This window comes from Piliocolobus tephrosceles, chromosome 4 (genome assembly GCF_002776525.5).
Source record: "Piliocolobus tephrosceles isolate RC106 chromosome 4, ASM277652v3, whole genome shotgun sequence".
In the NCBI taxonomy this organism is placed as follows: Eukaryota; Metazoa; Chordata; class Mammalia; order Primates; family Cercopithecidae; genus Piliocolobus; species Piliocolobus tephrosceles.
This window is the reverse complement of record NC_045437.1, coordinates 66,659,284-66,682,760: the sequence shown is the minus strand read 5'-3', so window position 1 is coordinate 66,682,760 and position 23,477 is coordinate 66,659,284. Positions and strand designations below refer to the sequence as shown.

The following is a 23,477-nucleotide window of genomic DNA, read 5'->3' as shown; positions in this document are numbered from 1 at the left end:
TGGGAATAGCAAGAGAACTGGAATTAGAAATAGATCCTGAAAATGTGACTGAATTGTTGTGATCTCATGATAAAACTTTAGTGGATGAGTTGTTTCTCATGAGTGAACAGAGAAAATGATTTCTTGAGATGAAATCAATTCCTGAAATTAACTCCTGGTGAAGATGCTGTCAGCATTGTTAAAATGACAACAAATAATTTAGAATATTCTATAAACTTAGATGATAAAGCAATGGCAGGATTTGAAGACTGACTCAAATTTTGAAAGAAGTTTTACTGTGGGTAACGTGTGATAAAAAAAGATGCTCAACAGCATTAATCATTAGGTATTCAACCGTGGGTTAAAATTGCATGCTACAGATAAATCTTTCGTAAAATGAAGAGTCAATTGATGTGGCAAACTTCGTTGTTATTTTATTCTAAGAAATTTCCAGAGCCACTCCAGCCTTCAGCAACCACCACACTGACCAGTCAGCAACCATCACCATTGAAGAAAACCCTCCACCTGCAAAAAGATTATGACTCACTGAAGGCTCAGATGATTGTTTACATTTTTAATCAATAAATTATTTTAAGACTAAGGTATGCATATTGTTTTTGTAGAAATAATGCTTTGTGCACTTAATAGATTACATTGCAGTTTAAACACAACTTTTATATGGACTGGAAGACCAAAAAATTTGCATCACTTGCTTTATTGCAGTGGTCTGGAACCAAACCCGCAGTATCTCTGTGGTGTGCCTGTACTTCGTTCCTTTTTTATAGCTGAATAATATTCTATTGTATGGATATACCACTTTTCATTTATCTATTTATCAGTTGATGGACATTTGAGTCATTTCCACCTTTTTGGCTATTGTGAATAGTACTGCTGTGAACAATGTGAACAAGTTTTCTATGGACATATGTTTTCAATTCTTTGGGAGTAATATATCTAGGAGTAGAATTGTTGACTTGTAGGGCAACTCTAAGTGTAACTTTTTGAAGAACTGCTAAACTATTTTCCATAGCAACATTACCACTTTACATTCCCACCAACAATGTATGAGAGTTCCAATTATTACACATCCTGGTCAATACTTATTTTCTGTTTTGTATTTTTTTTATTATGGCCATTCTACTGTGTGTAAAGTGGTATCCCATTGGGGTTTTAATTTATCTTTCCCTAATAATTAATGCTGTTGAGCATCTTTTTATGTGCTTTTGGTCATTTGTGTAACTTATTTGGAGAAATCTCTATTAATATTATTTACTCATTTTTTAATTGGGTTGCTTGCGTTTTTGTCGTTGAGTTGCTTCTTATTTTAAAAGAAATCAGACCCAAGAGGACTTTAGTTGCATGGGAAATATTCTATGTCTGGGTGATGGTTTCATGGATGTGTTTACCTTGTGGTAATTTGTGCACTTATATATTTGTCAAAAATGTCATGTGTTTCCTTTCCTGAACCCATTAGTTTCCTAGAGCTGCTATACCAAATTGGTACAAACATTAGTGGCTTAAAACAATATAAATTTATTCTCTCACAATTCTGGAGACCAGAAGTCCAAAACCAAGATGTTGGCAGAGCCATTCTCCCTCTGAAGGCTCTATGGGAGAATCATTCCCTGCCTTTTCCAGTTTCTGGTGGTTCCTGGCAATCCTTAGCATTCCATGGCTTCTTGACAGTTGATACTAATCTCTAACTTTGTCTTCACATGGTCTTCTCTCTCCTTCATGTTTCTGTTTGTGTGTCTAGGTATCTCAAATATTCCTCTCTTTTCTCTTATAAGATAACCAGTCATTGAATTTTGGGCCCACCCTAAAAATCAGGATGATCTCATCTAGAGATCCTTAAGTTAAATACTTCTGCAAAGAACCTGTTTCCAAATAAGGTCACATTTACAGATATTGGGAATTAGGACTAGACATCTTTTGTGTGGGGGAACACAATTCAGCCCACTATAGTGAACATTTGTTAGGCTTCAGTTTTTAAAAGATGGCTTTAAAAAACATAATGGAAAGCAATTTTACTGGTCGGGTGTGGTGGCTCATGCCTGTAATCCCAGCAGTTTGGGAGGCCAAGGCAGCTAGATCACTTCAGGCCGGGAGTTCAAGATCAGTTTGGTCAACATGGTGAAACCTGTCTTTACCAAAAAAAAAGTAATAATGATAATAAAAAATTTAAAAAAAGGAAAAAGAAAACTAGAAAATTGTGGTAATCTAGATTTCTGAGTCAAAATATCTTTAAGTTAGGGTGGAAAAAAATTCACAGGATGCTCACCACCATAAAAGTTAGAAATTCTTAATTTTTGAAAAATGATCTCACTATTTAAAAAGCACAGTTAGATGAAAGGGAACTTTTACAAAAAAGACTTTCAAAGGATATTTATCTGTTGTGGGTTTTTTTCATTTTTTTGATAGGAAGCTAATGAAAACAGTTCAATACTCATGTGTAGAGAAAATATCTTTTAAGACATTAAAAAGCATATTTCTTAGTATTGGCAAATACAGAGAATTCTATTAAAATTTCCAGAAGGTGTATTTTTTTGTGTTCACACTGTTACCCATGGCACATTTCTGGTTTTTTGTTTTTGTTTCTGTCCTTAATGATCAATAATGTTGGTATTTGGTCATTTTGAACTTTGTGATCTTTACTTTTGGACTTGTTAACAACTGGCTGCAGATTCAAGTCATAAAAGGAATATTATACTTAATATTGAGCCTCAGCACCTTTGTATTTTCATGTGACACGTGGCTGATGATCAACCTTGTTGGGTCTCATTTCATATATCAGTTAAATAAATATATGATGAAGTAATATTTTCTTCCCAAGAGTGATATTTGATTCAATAGATTAAAAGTTATTTTAGTCCCTAAACATCAAAAAGCCAGTAGCTCTGTGACAAGCAATCAGTATCAGAACACATGAATTTAAAACTTTGGACAATGGCCTTATTCAGAAGACTAAAAGCTTACAAGCCTACTCTTTAGATTGTAGTGCTATTTTGGAAGCATGTCTTTTTTCTTTTTTTCTCTTATTTTTTTCTTTTTTGGATAGTATTATCTGTTAAGAAACAGATGATGAGATAAACTTTGAAAGTTTTCATAGGTAGGACTGTAAGAATGTTTTAAATAAATCCTAATCATTTTACCAGACGGTATACCTTAAAACAATTTTTTGTTTTTGCTTTTTTTGACACGTGTTTTTTTAAAAAATAACTTAGTTATTTTTAAGTTGATTGCAGTTCATCCAGAAAGTTACTCCATGTTGGTAAAGGTTAAAAATTAAGAAAGTCCAATTTTTGAAAATTTTCACAAAGCTCTTTTTATACTTTTAAATTAGTCAAAGGCCAAGTATTTCCTAAAGTGTTGATGTAAATTGTGTTACTGATCTTTGATCATAATGTGGAATAGTAGTTGCACTCAAGATATGAAGGAAAAATATGTTACAGGGTTTGGCTTTGAAATAACTGACATACAGCAGAAGCACTCACCCTAACATATTTTCCATCTAAATGCCAGGCAGGGCTGTCAGTTTGTGGAAAGGCAAACTGGGGCCTCCCTCAGCTCTGCCCTCCTAATAAGACCATCCTGACACAAAGCAGCAATTATTCTTTGATGACATCACCATCATCTTGCCCGTATTTTTATGTGCATAATGGAAGATTTCAACTTTAAATCTGACCTAGCCATGAAAGTCAGTGTGAGTCCTGCGTCATGTTTTCATCTTGCTATAATTTTACTTTCTGGTAGTTCTTTTAACACAGTACTCTCTTTTAACACAGAGAGTTTCCAACTTGAAATATAGAGACTTTTAGGAAGTTTTTTTATATAGGAATCACCTGTCTAATCAACTACAAGAGGTCACACTTCTTTTTTTTCTCTGAGATAGAGTCTCCTCTGTTGCCCAGACTAGAGGGCAATAATGAAATCTTGGCTCACTGCAACCTCCACCTCCCGGGTTCTAGCGATTCTCATGCCTCAGTCTCCCAAGTAGCTGGGATTACAGAGGTGCACCACCATACCCCGGCTAATTTTTGTATTTTTAGTAGAGATGGGGTTTCGCCACGTTGGCCAGGCTGGTCTCGAACTCCTGACCTCAAGTGATCCGCCCACCTCAGCACCCCAAAGTACTGGGATTACAGGTGTGAGCCACTGCGCCCAACCAGAAAGTTGCACTTTTTTTTTTTTTTTTTTTTTTGAGACGGAGTCTCGCTCTATCGCCCAGGCTGGAGTGCAGTGGCCGGATCTCAGCTCACTACAAGCTCTGCCTCCCGGGTTCCCGCCATTCTCCTGCCTCAGCCTCCCAAGTAGCTGGGACTACAGGCGCCCGCCACCTCGCCCGGCTAGTTTTTTGTATTTTTAGTAGAGACGGGGTTTCACGGTGTTAGCCAGGATGGTCTCGATCTCCTGACCTCGTGATCCACCCGTCTCGGCCTCCCAAAGTGCTGGGATTACAGGCTTGAGCCACCGCGCCCGGCCGAAAGTTGCACTTTTTAAAATGATACACAGAGTGTTACCCAAACTAAGTCTCAAGATACCTGTTTCTAATGACTTTTAGATAGCGTAGACCTTTTCATTGATTAAATACGAAAGAAAAAAGAAAAAAAACTCTAGAATTTTTAGGATTCATAAAATTGGCATCACAATAACAGTAATCACTTATAGCACCTAAGAATTTTTTCTTTTTTCTTTTTTAACCTTTCAGATTAGCTAATTTAATTATACCTTAAATATATCTCACAAGTGACTACAAATTCTTTGAGGTCAGGGACAATATTTTATTTTTTTACCTTTTAATCCCTTAAAGGCGTTCTACCTTTTCTTTCACATGGTGGACTTTTATTAATGTCTGTTGAACGAATATAACATATTCATAATATAGTCATGTCTATACATTGATTAACATATTTGTTATCTACATACAGAGTAAGCCCAGTCTTTCTCTTTTACTCTCTGTCCTTTTAAAAATTTTAAGAGGTTTTTGGGGAAAATAAAGTAAGAAGAAAACAATGAGTCATGTCTTTGTAGCCATCTAGATTTCTTAGCTCTGTTGCCTCATTCTTCCTCCTCATTCTTCCCCCAGCCCTGGTAGAGAAATAAAGTTGTCTGGGGGGTCATTACTGGACTACCCAATCTCAGTTCCCTTCTGTACTTTAGAACTCTCTCCTTCCCTCATCTTGATTTCACTAGGTCACACTACAACCCTGCTTCCTGGAGAGAATCAGACCCATGTGAGCTCTTGAGTCTCCTATTCCATGGATCTCTCCACCAAGACAAGAGCCTACTCCAGGCTGCGAACCTGAGATTAGAGAGTTCAGTACTCTGATTGGTCCCCATAGAATTAATCAAGTGTGGCCAAGAGCGTAGGAAACTTAATGGCTCATTCAGATCTGATACTCATTCCTGGACTTGTCAGTTGTGGCCTGGGTGGCAGAGTCACTTAAAAACGTTGCGGCACCTAGAGAAATCTTTGGTTGAAGTAGAATAGATACCAAAAAAGGTAGTTGTTGGCTTCTGATGAAATGGAAGTGTCAAATTAAATGATAGCTGACGTATCTCTTTCCTTCCACCCATAAGATTCTATGATGTATCGCTAAAACAATCACATATTAGGAAGAGGTCATAAATAATTCTATGCAAGTTCTTCTAATCTCAATATTTTCTTATACCTATGGTCAAGTACGTCTCTCTTGCAAGAATTATATAACCAAATATTACATACACTATGTTAGAATAAAGAATGAACACTATCACTAGAAACTTGGAAGCAGATTTAAATACTGAAAACTATTTAGGTATTGAAAATACTCTTTTGATTCTGGCAGAAATATATAAATCTGTGTGTGTGTGTGTGTGTGTGTGTGTGTGTGTGTGTGTGTGTGTGTGTTTTCTGGTGCTATTTCTCAAAAGAGATTTTTTTGATAGGTTTTCTTTGGTTACTTTTTTATTTCATTTTGTTAAGCCATCAAAAGTTTTGAGTTTGGGCTGGGCATGATGATTCATGCCTGTAATCCCAGCACTTTGGGAAGCCAAGGTGTGAAGATCATTTGAGGTCAAGAGCTCGAGACCAGCCTGGCCAACATGGTGAGACCCCATCTCTACTAAAAATACAAAAATTATCTGGGCGTGGTGGTGCACGCTTGTAATCCCAGCTACTTGAGAGGGTGATGTGGGAGGATCACTTGAACCCAGGAGGTGGAGGCTGCAGTGAGCTAAGATAGTGCCACTGCACTCCAACCTGAGTGACGTACCAAGACTATCTCAAAAAAAAAAAAAAAAAAAAGAAACATGCTTTGAAATTGGCCTTTACCTGTGTGTACTACAATTTAAAAGACCATCTTTGAAAAGACAGTAAAATAGACTTTTACTATGAAACGCTACTATCTGGAACCCTTAGTATACTGACTATTACCTCATAAAGAGTACAACCAAGTCTAATGCAACTTAATTGTTCACACAGTTTTGTAAGATGTGCTTTTTCTATAACTCTACAGGTCTTAAAAGAAATCCTCATAATATTATATGATTGTATTATGGGTTCCATAAAACATTATTACAATATATTTTCTGGAAAAATGTTTCCTAGTGAACATGCATATCCCAGACATTTTACCTTTCTCTTAAATTATTCCATCTGATTTTACTACCTTGCTCTTGCTAGAGTTAAGAGTTTTCTGAAAACTTATTCAATGTTAACTAACATTACTTTTCCTGGGCCATTTTTGTTGGTATTGAGTCTTTTCTTTATGTGATCATAAAGTTATAGCTTAGAACAAGATTATTTTGTTGCAAGAGTCTATTTAGGAGTAATGTTTTTTAAGTAAGTTGAAGTTGTTCTGATAAATGTTTATCTAAGTTAAAATAAAACTTAATTAACTATAATGTGACCATTTAAAGGGGGGAGATATATTAACTTTGTGGAATTGTGCCGTTAAATACAAAGAACAAGAAAAAAAGAAAAACAGTGGCTAGATGAGGTAGTGTAGAATCGCAAACTTATATGAGATAATAATTAGACTCAATAAGACACCTAATGGAAAAAGAACATTCATATGATATATTCATTCATTCAACAAATTTTATTAAACACATCATCTGCCAATGAATCTATGAAGATCGGGTACTTTAGCAATATAGAACAATGTACAATAACAAATAAGACAATCCATGTGAAGGCAGTTCGTTGCTGGTGTGGTGGCTCTATCGTCAGCATAACGCTGTGTTACTTTCATCTTTCTGCTCCAGCACCTAGCACACATCACTTCCATTCAAGTTCACTTCATAGTCCAACAGGACAGTTGAAGCCTGTCTTAGTCTGCTTAGTTGCCATAGCAGAATACCATAGACTGTGTGGCTTATACAACAGAAATGTATTCTCCCTCTGCTCTGGAAGCTAGAAGGCCAAAATAAGTTGCTTTCAGCTTGGTTTTTGATGAGGCTTCCCTTCCTGTCTTGTAGATGACCACCTTCTGGCTGTATCCTCACACGGCCTTATCTCTGTGTAGGTGGTGGAGAGAGACAGAGAGAAACAGAGAGAGAGATGGGGAGAGAGAGAGAGGGAAAGAGGGAGAGACAGAGAGAGAAGGAAGAAAGGAAGGAAGGGAAGGAAGGGAAGGAAGGGAAGGAAGGAAGGAAGGGAAGGAAGGAAGGAAGGGAAGGAAGGAAGGAAGGAAGGGAGGGAGGGAGGGAGGGAGGGAGGGAGGGAGGGAGGGAAGAAGGAAGGAGAAAGAGAGAAAGAAAGAAAGGAAGAAAGAAAGAAAGAAAGAAAGAAAGAGAGAGAGAGAGAAAAGAAAAGAAAGGAAAGAAAGGAAAAAAAGGAAGGAAGGAGAGAAAGAGAGAGAAAAATAGTATCTCTTTCTTTTATTATAAGGACAACAGTCCTATCAGATTAGGGCCCCACTGGCTGTGATTTCATTTAACCTTAATTACCTCCCTAAAGGCCCTATTTCCAAATGCTGTCACTTTAGGGGTTAGGGATGCAACATATGAATCTCAGGGGACACAATTCACTCTTGAGTGAACGCTAACTGTTAAGTAAGAGTTCATAATTGAGAGAAGGACAAAGAAGAAAGGTATAAGAAGGATAAAAGAGAAAATAGAAGGACATAAAGGGCATTCTGAGTTGAATCAGTTCTACACAGGGGATTTCTGGAATATCCCACACAATACTTCCGCTTACTTTTTTGGGGCCAGTATTTTGTCATACAGCTATGCATATCTACAAGTTGTCTTCTAGCTGTGTGTACTGCTGCCCCAAGTAAAGATTTTATTACTAATGAAAAAAAGTGGACATTAGGAGCTAACAAGCCTTCTTAATTACATCCAAAAATTGTGCTAGGCATTGAGGATAAGAATATAAGTTCTTATCTTTAAGTACCTGAAGGACTTCCAAGTCTAACAGGAGACTAGTACATGTAAACCAGTTACCTTTAATAGAAAGCAATACATCCTATGGGATAACTGTGTAAAAGTTCTGCAGAAACAAAGGAAGAATGATTATCAATGGGGGAAGCTGGGGAGAGTGACCTTGTGTTAGCCTTTGACAGATGGTTGAGAGTTCACCAGGCTAAGAATTGAATAAAGGAATTTCCAGAAGTAGGGAAAATTTTAGCAGAAGTTCAGTTGAGAATACAAAATGTTTCAGGGAACTGCACATATTAAAGGGGGGCCATAACTTGACATTCTGAGCCACAGTAGTAATGAGACTGGAAAGGTCAAATGAGTCCTCATTTTAATGGGTCTAAAATGGTGCTTAAAAAGTGGGGCAGCATTTATTGCGTGATGAATTTATAGATGTGTGTGTGTATTTTGACATAAGAAACCCTTCTGAGGAAATAAGTTATTAGATTATATTGATATCATAAGATGTTGTTGTTGTTGTTATTGGTTCGGTTGTTCTAATTTCTGTCCTTTTCAAGATTCAAATCATAACTTAAAAGCAAGGAGTTACAAGAATATATGGAATGGTGAGAAATGATTGATGTTAGAAAGCTTTCAAAAATTGCAATACATAAGGAAAATTGTCCAATGCACATTCTCATTTATCTGCGTTTATCTTTCTATATCCTGTTGAACTTTGCTGATAATTGTAGAAACTCTTTGGCATTTCTTTCTTCCATCTTTATATTTTCTTGATATCATTAGAAATAGATGTTCAGTCCACCTCTTGCATGTTGACCAATCCTAAATTGGACGATGACCTGTTTATTTTGCATCTTCCCTGAATGCTTAATATTCATGAACTAGAAACGGCCAGTAGAAAGTCAGTAAGTGTTACTTAATTTACTTCCCTATTTATTCAATTTCTCCCAGAGTAACGAATTATGAGTTCCTGGAGCAGCACATGTGTCTCTTTCTTAAAGAAAATTTCAGTTCCATGGTGAGGATTATTTGCACATCTCTGAAGAGGCAATGGTCCAACTAGACAAAATAGCATAGAGCTAGTACATAAAATAAGAAAGTGGACTGTAGACAAGTACTGACAAAATTATGGAAAGAGAAACTAGTGACAATTCTAGCAAGTCAATATCTTTTCTGGCCAGTACATTTGTGTAAGCAAATTGAACTTTAATCAGAATGCCAATTTGATTTCCAAAATCTTTGACTTTTCTTTTGTCCCCCCTTGGAAATTGAGTCTCAGTGATGTAAACCAGCATATGAATGCGAGATGACAGCTCCCATAACAAATCACCCTTGGCCAGATTTCCGCCATTTGGAGGTTCACTTTGCCTACCTCTGAAGTTAGCACATCTCTGCCTTTTCCTACTCGTACCTTCCCAGATCTGTTGCTGCTGGCCCATTCCTTGTTCTCAATGTGGCTGAAAGTATTAAGATTTTAGCGAATAGGAAATGGATAAAGATAATAAAGGTCATTCAATCAAGCTCTTCTATTTTGTGCCTTTTTGCTTCTCTAAGAAGCAAGAATGGCACTGTGATTTCATTGTTGAATTAGTTACGAAAATAGGGGACAATTTTAATACAATTAGAAAGTCTTAGAGAAATATCCTGTTACTACATCTTCGAATGTCTAATGATAATTATACTGGGAAAATTTAAAAGCATTTTTATCATGAAATACTTCAAGCAAGCAAGAAAATTATGAGGAATAATGTGTCAAATAGCAGTGTGCCCTCTACCCAGCTTTGCAAATCTAAACATTTTTCTGTAATTGTTTATTTTTCACAAGAAATAACACTTTATTAGGATTTTTGAGAAATCCTTTGGTCCAGTAAAGACCAAACCTCTTCCTTACTTGAGGTCAGAACCAACTGGGAAATGACAAAGAATCAGACTGATGAATCAGCATGGCTGATGAATTAAATTCCCACTACTGAACCCCAGACGAGGCTGTCTACACTCCAGCACCAGCTGAGAGCCTGATACTGGAAGAACAAAGCAAAGCCTTTTTTTAACGTAGGCAGGCTCACTTCTAAAAGCAAATGAGAAAGAGAGGACGGGGCTGCCCATACAGTGTCTCCTTCCAGACTCACCAATCAGTTAAGTGTGAAGGAAGAGCAGGTTGAGAAATAGCCCTTAACCGGTTGTTAAGTATTACAACTGGTGAAGCATTCACCCCATGGAAGGAAATGTCAGAAGTGGAAAGTCAGCATTTCCCTCTAAAAACGTGTAAAGATAAAGCTATGTTTTTATTTCCTTTTAGATCCTATTTTTTTCCTCCCCTTCCCCCATGCAGACGTAACCTCTACCCTGAATTTTAAGATCCTTATATATAACAAATACTTAGTCACTAGTGTTGTGATTCTAAGTATCAGAATGCTTCCATTTAAGGGAAAATATTGGCTGCTTGTTCTTGGGGATACTGACTATAACATCTGTATTTATTTCAGTTTCAAGACACTCTTGTAGACTAATGGAAAGAATGTAAAAGATGATGCTACTAGATAGGAATAGAGTCTGGATCCAAGGATGTTACTGCCCAACTAATGTTCTAAGTGCTGGAAGATCATCCTGGTCTTAGCAACAGCAATTATAACTAAGAAAACAAAGTTTAGAGTTATCTCAAAACAGAAAAGAAAGCATCAAAAAGTTATCTCTTTCCTCTGAAACAAAAACAAGCATTCTAGTGACCCTTGGCTTCTGAAATATTTCAACATCCAGGCTACTGAGACTTTTCTTATTTTCTTATAAACAAACTTTAATGTCCTTTAAAATACTTTCTGATTTCTTTTCTAAGTGTTTTCAGGTGAATAACAAGTTACATTCGTTTGACTTATTTTCTCTTCATAAAATGGGTAAGTTTTTAGTTAAGCAGAGGAACCAGAAAACTTCTGAATGAAGGAAATGTTTGGTAGTGAATGATATAATGGAAAATTGCTATAATAAGTAGCTGGGAAGTAGCTAAGAAGGGAGAGAAATTATACAGAATCATTTTAGTTTAAGTGGCAGTGTATGATTAGAAGCAGTATTGAGACACTGAGAAAAATAGCCTGTTACATACCATAGGAAAATCAACAATGGCATCTCGGAATATGGAATTGCTAGTTAAAGCTACCAGGTGACTCTAGAATGGACAATTTCTTTTAATAGATTTTTTGGTTTTGGTTGAGGTACACTGTCAGAGTGTGCAGAGTATTTCATTTTGTTAGTTAGCTTCAAGAAAACCTTAATTTATTAATGTTAATGATTGACTGTGTGTTAAACCAGAAAGTATTTAGATAATTGAATGCCATCAGAAAAGAAATGTTATAAATCTACATATTTTTCCTCCTGTTTCTGAGAAATATGGCAGCTAAAAAAAGAGAGGTGAAGGCAAACTAAATCTAACACCTCTTTAAGGCTCACAGGAAAAGAAAACATAGGTGGATCTCATTTTATGTTTTGAATATGTCCTGAAAACCTTGTATAAAAGTTAATCTGTAAAAGTCTAGGCATGCTCCAATTTTGAAATAAAGTGGTAGATGATTTAAAATGCCAGTAATTATTTTCCAATCTAAATAATCACAACATTGAGTCAGGGTGTGGTGACTCACGCCTGTAACTCCAGCACTTCGGGAGGCCAAGACAGGCAGATCACTTGAGCCCAGGAGTTCAAAACTAGTCTGGGCAACATGACAAGCACTTTTGTATTTTTCTATACAAAAAATACAAAAATTAACCAGGCATGGTGGCTTGTGCCTGTGGTCTTAGCTACTTGGGAGGCTGAGGTGGAAGAATGGCTTGAGCTGGAGAGGCTGAAGCTGCAGTGAGCCATGATTGGACCATTGCATCCTAAGCTGAGTGACTGAGTGAGACTCTGCCTCAAAACAACAACAAAGTCACAACATAATTTAGTAGATTTCTTTCATATGTTGGAATTTCACTAAGTGAAGAATTCCTGTTATATGTTATAGGTGATACCATAAGATATATGAATGATCATATTTCTAAAAAACTTTATACTTTGACTCCTAAATTTCAATAATCTAACTAAGTACTTTGAGGTATATTTGAAAATGTTATTCTTCTTCATTCATTTCTATTTTATTTCTATTTACATCTAAATGTGTTTTCGCTAAACAAGTTTAGCTCCAAACTCCAAATTGTACTATTACGGAAAGGGAGAATAGCTTTTGGCTCTTCTTGTATTATTTTAACATTAGGTAACTGGGTACTGTCTTTTGCACACTTTTAGGATGTCATTGGTTCAATCTCAGGGTCAAGTCTTACCCAACTATCCTATGTACTCTGTCCATTGATGCCTTAAAAGAAATAACCTGAATAAAAAGTTGTAACTTTATTAGCAGGTTCTTTTAAATGAATTTTATTAATTTGCATATAATTTCTTCTCAGTAAGATATGCGAGCTGGCAACACATTGCCAGTCCTATGGTTATTTTTGTTAGTATGCACAACAGGTAGTTTCATGGGCCAGGAAAGCAGAAATAGTATACAAGGTTAAGGAAATGATTTTCAGTTCTCTAATTTCCACTGGAATTATTAAACTTATAAATAAACAAAAGAGAAGATAACTCACTGTCCCCAGGTTTAGCAAGGAAAGTAGGTGAAGTAGTAACTGTCTCCTGTTTCACCCTCATGCTTGGACATGTGTATGCCTTCAAAAGCTCACATCCAAGTCATCCAGAAAAATTAGCCTGTTAAATAGTACAGGAGAATCAACAATAGAATCTCTTAGTGCCTGGAATTTGCAATTGCCGGTTAAAGCTGGTGGGTAAGTTAAAAAAAATTTGTTTTACAGTGTATACTACCTCTTTGCTTTACTGACCCTCAAAACTACCTGCTGTATATACTAACACAAATACCTTTATAACTGGCAATATCTTACTGAGAAAAAATTATAAGTAAATGAATAAAATTCATGGAAAATATTCCACTAATAAAAGTACCACTTTTATTCAGATTCTTATACATGTGAAGGCTTACAATACCACATTTCTGGGTAAATACTTGAATAGGATGCCACCCTGTTTTGTTTTGAAGTGTAGTACGCCTTTTCGTATGTAGTGCTCCATGCTGTGCAGTCACAGAAATTAATGAGTTCAGCATTCAGGATGCCAGGGCAGCTGGAGAACAGAGTTCTGTGCTCATGTGGCTTACACAAACACACGAGTTTCGTTTCCCGCAGTGGGATCCAGGGACCCCTGAGGTTCTGCAGCTTTTTTATTTGGTAAAACATAGATCTGAAAGATGATGCTGATGTGGTGAAGGGGGTTGGTTTCTGAAACTGTTTAAGAATTTTAGAGATCAAGAGTAGGTCTGAGAGGAGCTGGCAAAGCAGTCAATTATTTGTGGTGGGAGGATATGGGGAAAAAGCAGATGTCTGTAGATACTACAAAGGAAAATAAACTCCATGAAAGAACAAACTTATGTAGAAAAATTTTAAAGGAAGATTTTTTAACAAAGGATGTTTGCGAAACACTCTAGGAGTTATTCTGGGTAGCACTTATAAAATGGGACAAATTCTTACAGCCAGAACGACCTTTATACTAAAAGTCTTTATTTTTTTCGATTTATTCCATCCTGTCCCATTTAACAAACTTGTATTAAACAGCTACTTTATATCAAAAACTATACTTCCTTGCTTCCTTTCCACCAGACACAGATATACACATATACACACACTCGCTTTGAAGTTCAAATACCATTTGTAATAACTGGAGAGCCACAGGACTTTAGCACTAAAAGTCAAAACAATTAGATTGCTACGGCAAGATGAAGTTAAAAAGCAGCTTCCCAGGATGAAACTTGGAAAATGCTTGAATACTGAGGTGTTTATTTGGATTTGCTTTTCTAAACTTGTTGATGGAGGTAGGTGTCTTGCTGACATATTACATCATTTCTGATGAAAGAACTTTGGTAAGATTTATTGAGCCAGATTTTCTTCTTACATTAATTGTATTGGGAAGTTCCAATTGTTTGAGAGAGACACTGAGTTGGATATATTATTTTTTACATCAAATATGAATTTTCTGTATTTGAGATTATGATGTCATTTCCAAATGGTTGTATTGATTCTGTACTCATCAGACAAGGCCCTATAACTATTTGTCATATTTTAATTATCTTTGTTCCTTGTATCTTTACCACTGGAGGTCTGTGGCTCCTCCTTCTCAAGGTTATAGTGCTATAAAAATACTCATTTTAGATTTCAAACCAACTAGAATGAATGTAGTACTATAGAGTTTTTGGATTCAGTTACGCTTTGAGTCAAATGTTATCTTCTACAGCAACCATATACATCAAAACTGAGATCAAACTCACTTAACCTATTAAGAGTAATAAAACTGATTAAAATTTCTGACCCATAAGACTAATATTACAAAGTTGTTATACATTAAGGAAAAGGGCTTCCAACTTTCACAAACTCTTATTACTAAAATATTTTTCTTCCAACCCCCTGTAATGCCTCAAAATGGAATATATTTCACCTGAATTTAGGAGATTGAAAGTAAATTTGGAGTTATAGAAAATACTGAATACATCAGCTTTTAGTTATAGTGAGAATATATGACATTAGCAGTTTATACCATGGGAATGGGGTGAATTAACTCTTTCCACCAGGAGGCTTTGGCACAAGAGGTAAGAGCTACCAAGAATGTACTAGGGCTCAGGCTTGTGGAAGGGAGGGGCCTCTCCAGCTCTTCAATATAGAGCTCATACTTTCTAGATATGCTGTCTGATTCTCAGGTGGTTCAGGTCTGTGAATTCATTAGTAGGACATTAATATACTAGAAAGAATCACTGCAGGGTCACCCTGTCTTTGTAATAGACTTGCAACCCTTAAAATAGGTTAGAGGGGAGTAAATTTTTATTAGAGTGAAAGAAGGTCCAACTTGTTATTGGCTCAGATCCTAGGTGGTATCACAGATATGCATCATGTTTTGAGCAACTGAGATGAGAATCCAAGGGTTCTAACTGAATGGACTGGTGTCATCTGCACTCCTCCTCCCTGGCTAGCTCTTCCACTTGGAAGGCCTGACACCTTCATCTTAGATTTTCTTTATGTATGTCATTGCAGCCAAGTTTAGAAACAGGAAATTTGCTATGAGAATGAGTCCAAGAATCTGCTGTCTCATCCCTACTGATGTAACATACCTCTATTGTGTTTCAAGATACAGTCATCAAAATGAGGGAAAAGTCCTCTTTTGAAAGAAAAATCAACTGCCAGATGGTATATTGATTATTTGGATTCTACCTATGAAATCAGTTAGCTCATTTCTTGATCATTCTCTTTTGCTAAATGCATAATTTGTATTTCTTGCAGCAATTAATACCTGAAAGTTATTTGTAAGCTCATTTCAAATATGATAAACTGAGGTTCATAGAGGTGAAATCACTTGCCTTTTTTGGGGGAGCGGGGAGCATCATCTATTTTTTTTTTTTTTTTTTTTTTTTTTGAGATGAAGTCTCACTCTGTCACCCAGGCTGGAGTGCATTGGCACAATCTCGGCTTACTGCAGCTTCTGCCTCCCAGGTTCAAGCAATTCTGCTGCCTCAGTCTCCTGAGTAGCTGGGACTACAAGTGTGCACCCCTAAGCCCAGCTAATATTTTTGTACTTTTAGTAGAGATGGGGTTTCACCATATTGGCCAGGCTGGTCTTGAACTCCTGAGTTGAGGTAATCCACCTGACTTGGCCTCCCAAAGTGCTGGAATTTCAGGTGTGAGCCACTGTGCCTGGCCTAGCACCATCTTTTTATGACTGTATTTCCAGGGCCTACCATATATTCAATTCAGAGTAAACACTTGGTTATATTTGTGGAGTAGTGGAATATATGAATGATTTAATAAATAATAGATGAAAAAATTAGTTCATATGTCTCCAGGGATGACTATCTTTCTTTATCACCAAGGAATTTGCTCTAAACCATTAATTCACTATAAAAACATAATTATGATTATGTCTTGTCTTAATCTTATGTCATTATTTCATTATTTATGTTAAAAATAATAAAAATAATGTTAATTCTATGATTTCTTCTATTTCTAAATAAGATAAACATATGTAGGAAGTTTGAAATAAAGCAATAGCATTTTAATACATTACCTTGTCATCATTTATTTGATACCCTCTTTCCTTGGCTTGAAATTTGCAATATTCAGAATTACATTCATTGTTGAATATTCCCATCTGGATATTACTAGATTGGGATTCAGTCTGACCCACCTGGTCCAAAGACAGACTTTCTTTATTAAGAAGCCAACAACTAAACAGGCTACAGTAACACTTCTTGGAACTCAAGGATGCATACAAGAGGGTGGCATCCTTCCATCTGTCAACAGCCTCTGTCACCTCCATTTATCCTTTTTCTGCCAGTCCTATTGTCAAATACTCCAGAGCTACAAGATGATTAATAGCCATAATGAGCCTTTTGAGGATTGTTGTGAGCTGGGTTGTTATTTTTACTTTTAGTTTTATTAATCAGACCAACTCAATAGCACCCTAGTTACAGAAATCCTATGATTTGGCCTCATAAGATCAATGTTGAAATCTTGCCTCTGCCATTAATGCAGGCTGGCTTTTGGCAAATCACTCAACCTATCTGAGCTTCAGTTTCCTAATATACAAAAAGAGGGGAATGTCTGCTGTCCTGCCTCACCCCCACAAATGATTGAATAGCTCAATATCATTACGGTTATTATTATTATTATGCTATTATATTTTAAAATGTTTGTAAGCAGAAAGTACTGTAGAGATGTAGGTTGCTTCTCCCTCTTTCTCATTTAGTTTTCTTACATATCAAATTCCATCCTGGGGTAAAGGAATTGTTCATAATTTATTTGTATAAGAGATACCCTTCAACATCAGCAATTTCATCTTTCTCTTTTGTTTTTAACACTTACATATATCACATATATAACCATATTTGAATGGGAGCAAGTCTTTCCATTTCTTTTCTACCTAGACCTATAAGTTGTAGCTGAAGTCTTTCAAGAAGTTAGATCTGGAGCTCTGTGGCCAGGACTTCTCTCCTTACCCAGCCTTTCCACTCATTCCTCAAATCCTTTCCAGCCCATTGCTATTGTAGAAAAGTCTCCTCCCCAAATTTGCCTCTCAGGAGATGCAGTTATGAGGACTAATATGTGCCTGTCTTCTAAGCTCATCCTCATATCACTTTGCACTAGCCCTTTCTAGTTTTAGGCCTAAGATGTAAAAATTGAATTAATATGAATATTGGTTACTACTTTGGACTTGGAAGCCTGTGGAAATGTGAGTACATTTGTCTGCCTTCCCAAGCTTTCTTCTCCTTGTTTGCAGAATGATGATAATAATGGTATTTAATTATAGAGTTGCTGGCAAATTAAATGAGAGTAACACCTGGTCAGTACACAATATAGTTATTATTTGCAAGGGGAAAAAATACTGGTTTTCAATTGCTGGTACATGTGAAATCAGAATTTACTTTTGACATCTGTCTTATCTATGTTTATTTCCCATTATTTTTTGTATTTTTTCTATGTTGTCTCTGAAGCCACCTCTGTGTTTTGCTTTTTTGGGGGTGGAAGCAGAGGCTCGGTTGTGAATAAGTACAATTTTTCTTTACTTCTGGTACATAGAGTTCTGAATAGTATAGTATAACAAAATGCACACTGAACTAAAAGTTATGAAAGGCTGCTTTTACTGTTTACTCACTCCTTTAAATCAAAAGAACTAGACGTAAACTATTTTGTTTATGTCATCTCCTGTTCTTCAGGCTCTTTGGAGCCTCAGAAAAAATAAAAGAGTTTGATTTACAATCATTTTGGGCAAATTGCCTGTAGAACTCTAAGGACAGGAAATGAAAAAAGAAGTACAGCACACATCCCCGGGCATTCCACACAACATGTAGAATAAACAAACAGGCCCAAAAAGGAAACCAAAACTGCTTGGTCTTACGTTGAGGAGGGGTACCACAAATGGCTTTTGGAGAAAATGTACTAAAGATGATGACATGCTAGAAAAATCCTTCAAGGGGGTGAAATTGACCCTGATTAAAGAGGATCCTTTTCCCCTTTTCTCTACAGCATAGTGAGTATTTTTTATTTAGGTTACCTGTATTGACATTATGAAAAAGAGATACCACGTTACAGAGCTGTGCTTCTCAAACCTTAATAGGCATGATTGCCCTGGGGATCTCTTGGAAGCGTAGGTAGTGATTCAGGGAATCTGGATAAGGCCTGAGGTTCTGCATTATTCACAAGCTCCCAGGTGATGCAGATTCTGCTGGTTTATGAGCCATGGTTGGTTTTCAGTCATCTTCTTCAACAAAATAATTGGTGGTGATGTTCTGGTCTTCATCTGTTCAAGAGTGGTTTTCAACTGGGGACAATTTTGGCCTCATGGGAGTTTGGCTGTGTCTGGAGATTTTTGATTATGACAATTCATGAAGCGCTATTGGCTTCATGTGGGTAAGGGCCAAGGATGCTGCTAAACACTCTATAGTATAGGATAGCCCCTGATAACAAGAATTTTCTGACCCATATGTGAATAGTACCAAAGTTGAGAAACCCTGCTACAGAAGTATTATTTTATGCATTTCTTGTATCAAAAAATACTTTGTTGAAATTGTTCAAAAAATAAATACACAAAACCTATGAGCAAAGAATAGGAGCATCTACTACAGTCATGCATCACCTAGTGATGGAGATGTGTTCTGCAAACTGTGTCCAATTTCATCATTGTGTGAATATCATAGAGTATATTTACACAAATCTAGATTTTAGAGCTACACATCTAGGCGGTATATCACCTAAGTTTTCTAGGCTACAGACCTCTACAGGTGGTTACTATACTGTATACTCTAGGCCACAGAAACACAATGATGGCCGGGCGCAGTGACTCACACCTGTAATCCCATCACTTGGGGAGGCCAAGGCAGGTAGATCACTTGAGGCCAGCAGTTTGAGACCAGCCTGGCCAACATGGAAAAACTCAGTCTCTTCTAAAAATATTAAAAAATTAGCCAAGCATGGTGGCAGGAACCTGTAATCCCAGCTACTTGGGAGGCTGAGGCATGAGAATAGCTTGAAGCCGAGAGACGAGGTTGCAGTGAACAGAGATTGCACCACTGCACTCCAGCCTGCGCAACAGAGTGAGACTCAGCCTTAAAAAAGAAAAAAAAAAAAAAAAAAAAAAAAAAAGTAAAATGTGACTGTGTCTAAACATATCTGAACATAGAAAAAGTACACTAAAGCTATTGTATTATAATCTTATGACACCACCATTGTATATGCAATTTGTCATTAACTGAAACATTATGCAGTGCAAGACTATTTAGTTTAGAGAGTAAGCAGCATTTAAAACTGTCTTCAAATACATGAAAGACTACTATGCAGAAGATGGTAACCAGCTGTTCTCTATCACCCTTGAAGAATGAACAGGAAATGTACATAAAAGGACCCATGCAATTCACCCGTTCTTTTTCTGCTTCCTTCATGCCAGCTAGACAAATCTCTTCATGATCTTGCAACCATATTTGTCCTGACCTGTGACTTAACACTTGCAGAGACCCTCTCAAATCCTGGGTACACATTTTCTTTTCACTGCCAAATCTCATCTCTTTCTCTCTTTAAAAATCTTAGTTGAAACTTTCTATTTCCATAAAATCTTCTTTAACTAAGATGAAATAGTTGCCAGTTCATCTTTAACTAGAGGTGGCATACTTCTTCCTTCAACGTGTTATCTGTCAGTCTGAAAATAAGTTACTGCCCATCTGTGTACAAGGAGTTGTGCGAGATTTTGATAAAGGATTAAGAAAAGTAAGTAAGAGAGTCATTGTTTTTTAAGAATTTTCCAATCTGGGGGGAAAAATCTCACACAGATAACTATATAGTATTCAGTAATTATCTCCATGAGAGGTTTCTTAAAAAGTAAGAAAGGAGGTTTTAGAAGTTTAAAGATTACTTCTAGGTAGGGAGGTCAAGAAAGACTTTACAGATAGATACACAGGTGTATCTTTTTTTGTTTCTTTGATGAATTTATTCTTCAAGGAAAAAGCAGTTACTATTGTTGCCAAAATTTAAAGATAATAAATTAGAGTAGTGTGGACTTAAAGTACATTTATGAAAAAAGTTCATAGTGAGCAAGGGTTAAAATATTAGAGTGATTTAATCCACTCACAATTTATAAGACTAGAAAAGATAATTTTTCAGAATCTATGTGGCTATATGGTGGTTTTAACAAAGGAGACTGAATTTAGTCACCTCTGAATGTATCTGATGAGGCTCTATAATTTTATAAGACAGTGCTCTTTGGAAATAATTTTGTTTGTTTGTTTGTTTTTTGTTTGTTTTGTTTGAGAAGTCTTTCTCTGTTGCCCAGGTTGGAGTGCAGTGGGACAATCTTGGCTCACTGCAACCTCCGTCTCCCAGGTTCAGGCGGTGCCCCTGCCTCAGCCTCCCGATTAGCTGGGACTACAGGTGTATGTCACCACACCTGGCTAATTTTTGTGTATTTTTAGTAGAGACGGAATTTCATCCTGTTGGCCAGGCTAGCTTCAAACTCCTGACCTTAGGTGATCCACCCACCTCTCAAAGTGCTGGGATTACAGGCATGAGCCATCGTGACCCCCTGGAAAGAATTCTTAGTTACACCTAGGAGAAGAATATTTTGGAACTTCATAAGTATACTTTAAAATCCAAAACCAAAGCAGGAATTTGGCATCATCCATTTGAGGTGGTGATTCTAGAACTTCTTTAAGAGACAGTCTCACTTACTAAGAGTTTCCACAACCTGTACTGTGAGAAAATTAAAAAGAATTAACCCTCATCAAATATGTAGTATGTGCCAGGCATTGGGTAGACCCGTTAGATATATCATGTGATTTAATCTGGATAACAACTGGTGAATTTATTAACACCAATATTATAAGGAGGCTTCAGAGAATTAGTATAAGTTTCCATCCAACACTTGATTAAGGAAGGGAAACACAGCAAATCTCAGGCCTGCATGGGAAGCCATCTCTGGGTGGAGAGCATCAGCTTACCTTTTCCTTTGGAAGCAGCAAGGAGAACATCTATTTTTATAAAGCTTTACATGATTATATGTGCCTTCTCTATAGTTGAAATGGGAAAATGAGCTGTTCAGAGTTCACTGATGGCCATGGTTTTCTGCAGGGCTCACTGCTGGAAAACTATCTGCAACTGTATTAGTCATGTAAGAATCTGAGTTTCTGCCTGCTCTTTTCCACACATTCTGAAATCCTCAGCTCTAGGAATGGTACAGATATTAAATTAGTATGGAATTTTTTTGAATGTTAGTATTTGTGTTCTTTAAAGTCATTATGTTGATTTACAGTTAGTAATACAGTTAAGAATGGGGACCTTCCTTGAGTTTTCATTCTTTGAGTTTCATTTTTTTTTAATAGAAACAGCTTTTGATGGTAACCTCAACAATGCCTTCCATAACTCAAAACATGACAGAATCTTAGTTAACTTTATGTAACTGGATTTTGTTTTTCTCCTAAAGTTGTTCTACGCTGCTGCGTACCATTCAATGTTGATGTGAAAAATTCAATGACTTTCAGTGGCCCAGTGGAAGATATGTTTGGATATACTGTTCAACAATATGAAAATGAAGAAGGAAAATGGTAAGCCCATGGGTTTTGTTGTTGTTTACTTATTTTACAAGGTAATGGGAAATGTTATTTGATTACAGTTTCTTTTATGAATGAAACTTTAACAGAATGAATTATTTATGGTGGAAAATGCAGTCTAGTCATTTGGCAATGGAAGCTAACCTAAAGTAAAAAAAAAAAACAACAACAACAAAAAAAATTCCTTGGCAATATTAGAGGAAGGGATTAGTGATTTTTGTTGATGCCTAGATTGACCTCAAGGAAGTTCTGTATCCAAAAAAACTATTGTTCCATAATTATGTTCTTTTGGCAAGAATTATTTAATTGTTCTCATTTCACAGTAGCTTAAATGCACCTGTTTGAAATCCAGTAGGAAGGATTTGGAGGCAAATGAGATGGTGCTCTGAAAGGGTTAATATCACTTCCGTGAGTTTGGTCTTTACTGATTTATTGAGCTTGGTCTAATGTTTATAATGAACTTTATAGGGTTTCTTGTATCTACTTTCAAACCCTTTAATATTGGTTAAGTTCATTGTAGATATTATTGTTATTATTATTATTTTCAGATGGAGTCTTGCTCTGTCACCCAGGCTGGAGTACAGTGGTGTGATCTCAGCTCACTGCAACCTCTGCCTCCTGGGTTCAGGTGATTCTCCTGCCTCAGCCTCCTAGTAGCTGGGATTACAGGCAGGCACCACCACGCCCAGCTAATTTTTGTATTTCTAGTAAAGATGGGGTTTCACCACGTTGGTCAGGCTGGTCTTGAATTTTTGACCTCGTGATCCACCTGCCTCGGCCTCCCAAAGTGCTGGGATTACAGGCGTGAGTCACAGCTCCTGGCCATAGATATGATTTTTAAAGTATAACTAACTTTTTGAAAATTATGTAAACTGAATATTGGAGCTCTTTTGCTTAATATTTAATAGAATTTTTAGTAAATGCAATTTTTGTTTAATTGGACATTATAGAAAAAAAGAGCAGTAGCTAGTTAAACTTTAGTTTAATAACTTAAACTAAACAAGCCTATATTTTTAGTAGCTATAATAATAAGCAAAAAGAGATTATATCTACTTGGATAACAAGGATCTATGAATCACTATAATTATTTCATTAATAAAAATATGTGGATTTTCTGCATTTTGTTTTATCTTTTAGACTTGGTTAATTTGATAATAATGCCCTAAAGACTATAAAAAGTAATGAGTTCTCACATTTTTCAAGTAAATTATTTTATGCTAGGTATAAAATAGAATTTGTTGAGATACTTCACTCTTTTATTCTCCTTACATATATCTCAGATAACAAACCTAATGCTAGACGCTAAGATTTTAAGTTCTCTTTCCCTCCCTCCTATACTCCACCCATCCCAGCCCCCAGTTTTTAAGGTTAAATGAGTACAGCTCTCCCTCGAGACAATAACTTTATTCTTTTAGGAATTATACCTTCAATTCAGGTACCTCTGGGAGAGTAATGGTGAGTAGACCA

At 36.4% G+C, this 23,477-nt stretch overlaps 1 protein-coding gene across 1 annotated transcript in view; it reads left to right on the top strand.

Annotated features, from left to right (window-relative positions):
* ITGA1 (integrin subunit alpha 1) overlaps window positions 1–23,477 on the top strand; it is a 167,603-nt gene that overhangs the window by 37,964 nt on the left and 106,162 nt on the right. The window contains exon 2 of the mRNA XM_023210559.3: window positions 21,884–22,004. Within this exon, the coding sequence (XP_023066327.1) occupies window positions 21,884–22,004 (121 nt within the window). The remainder of the gene's footprint in view (window positions 1–21,883; window positions 22,005–23,477) is intronic.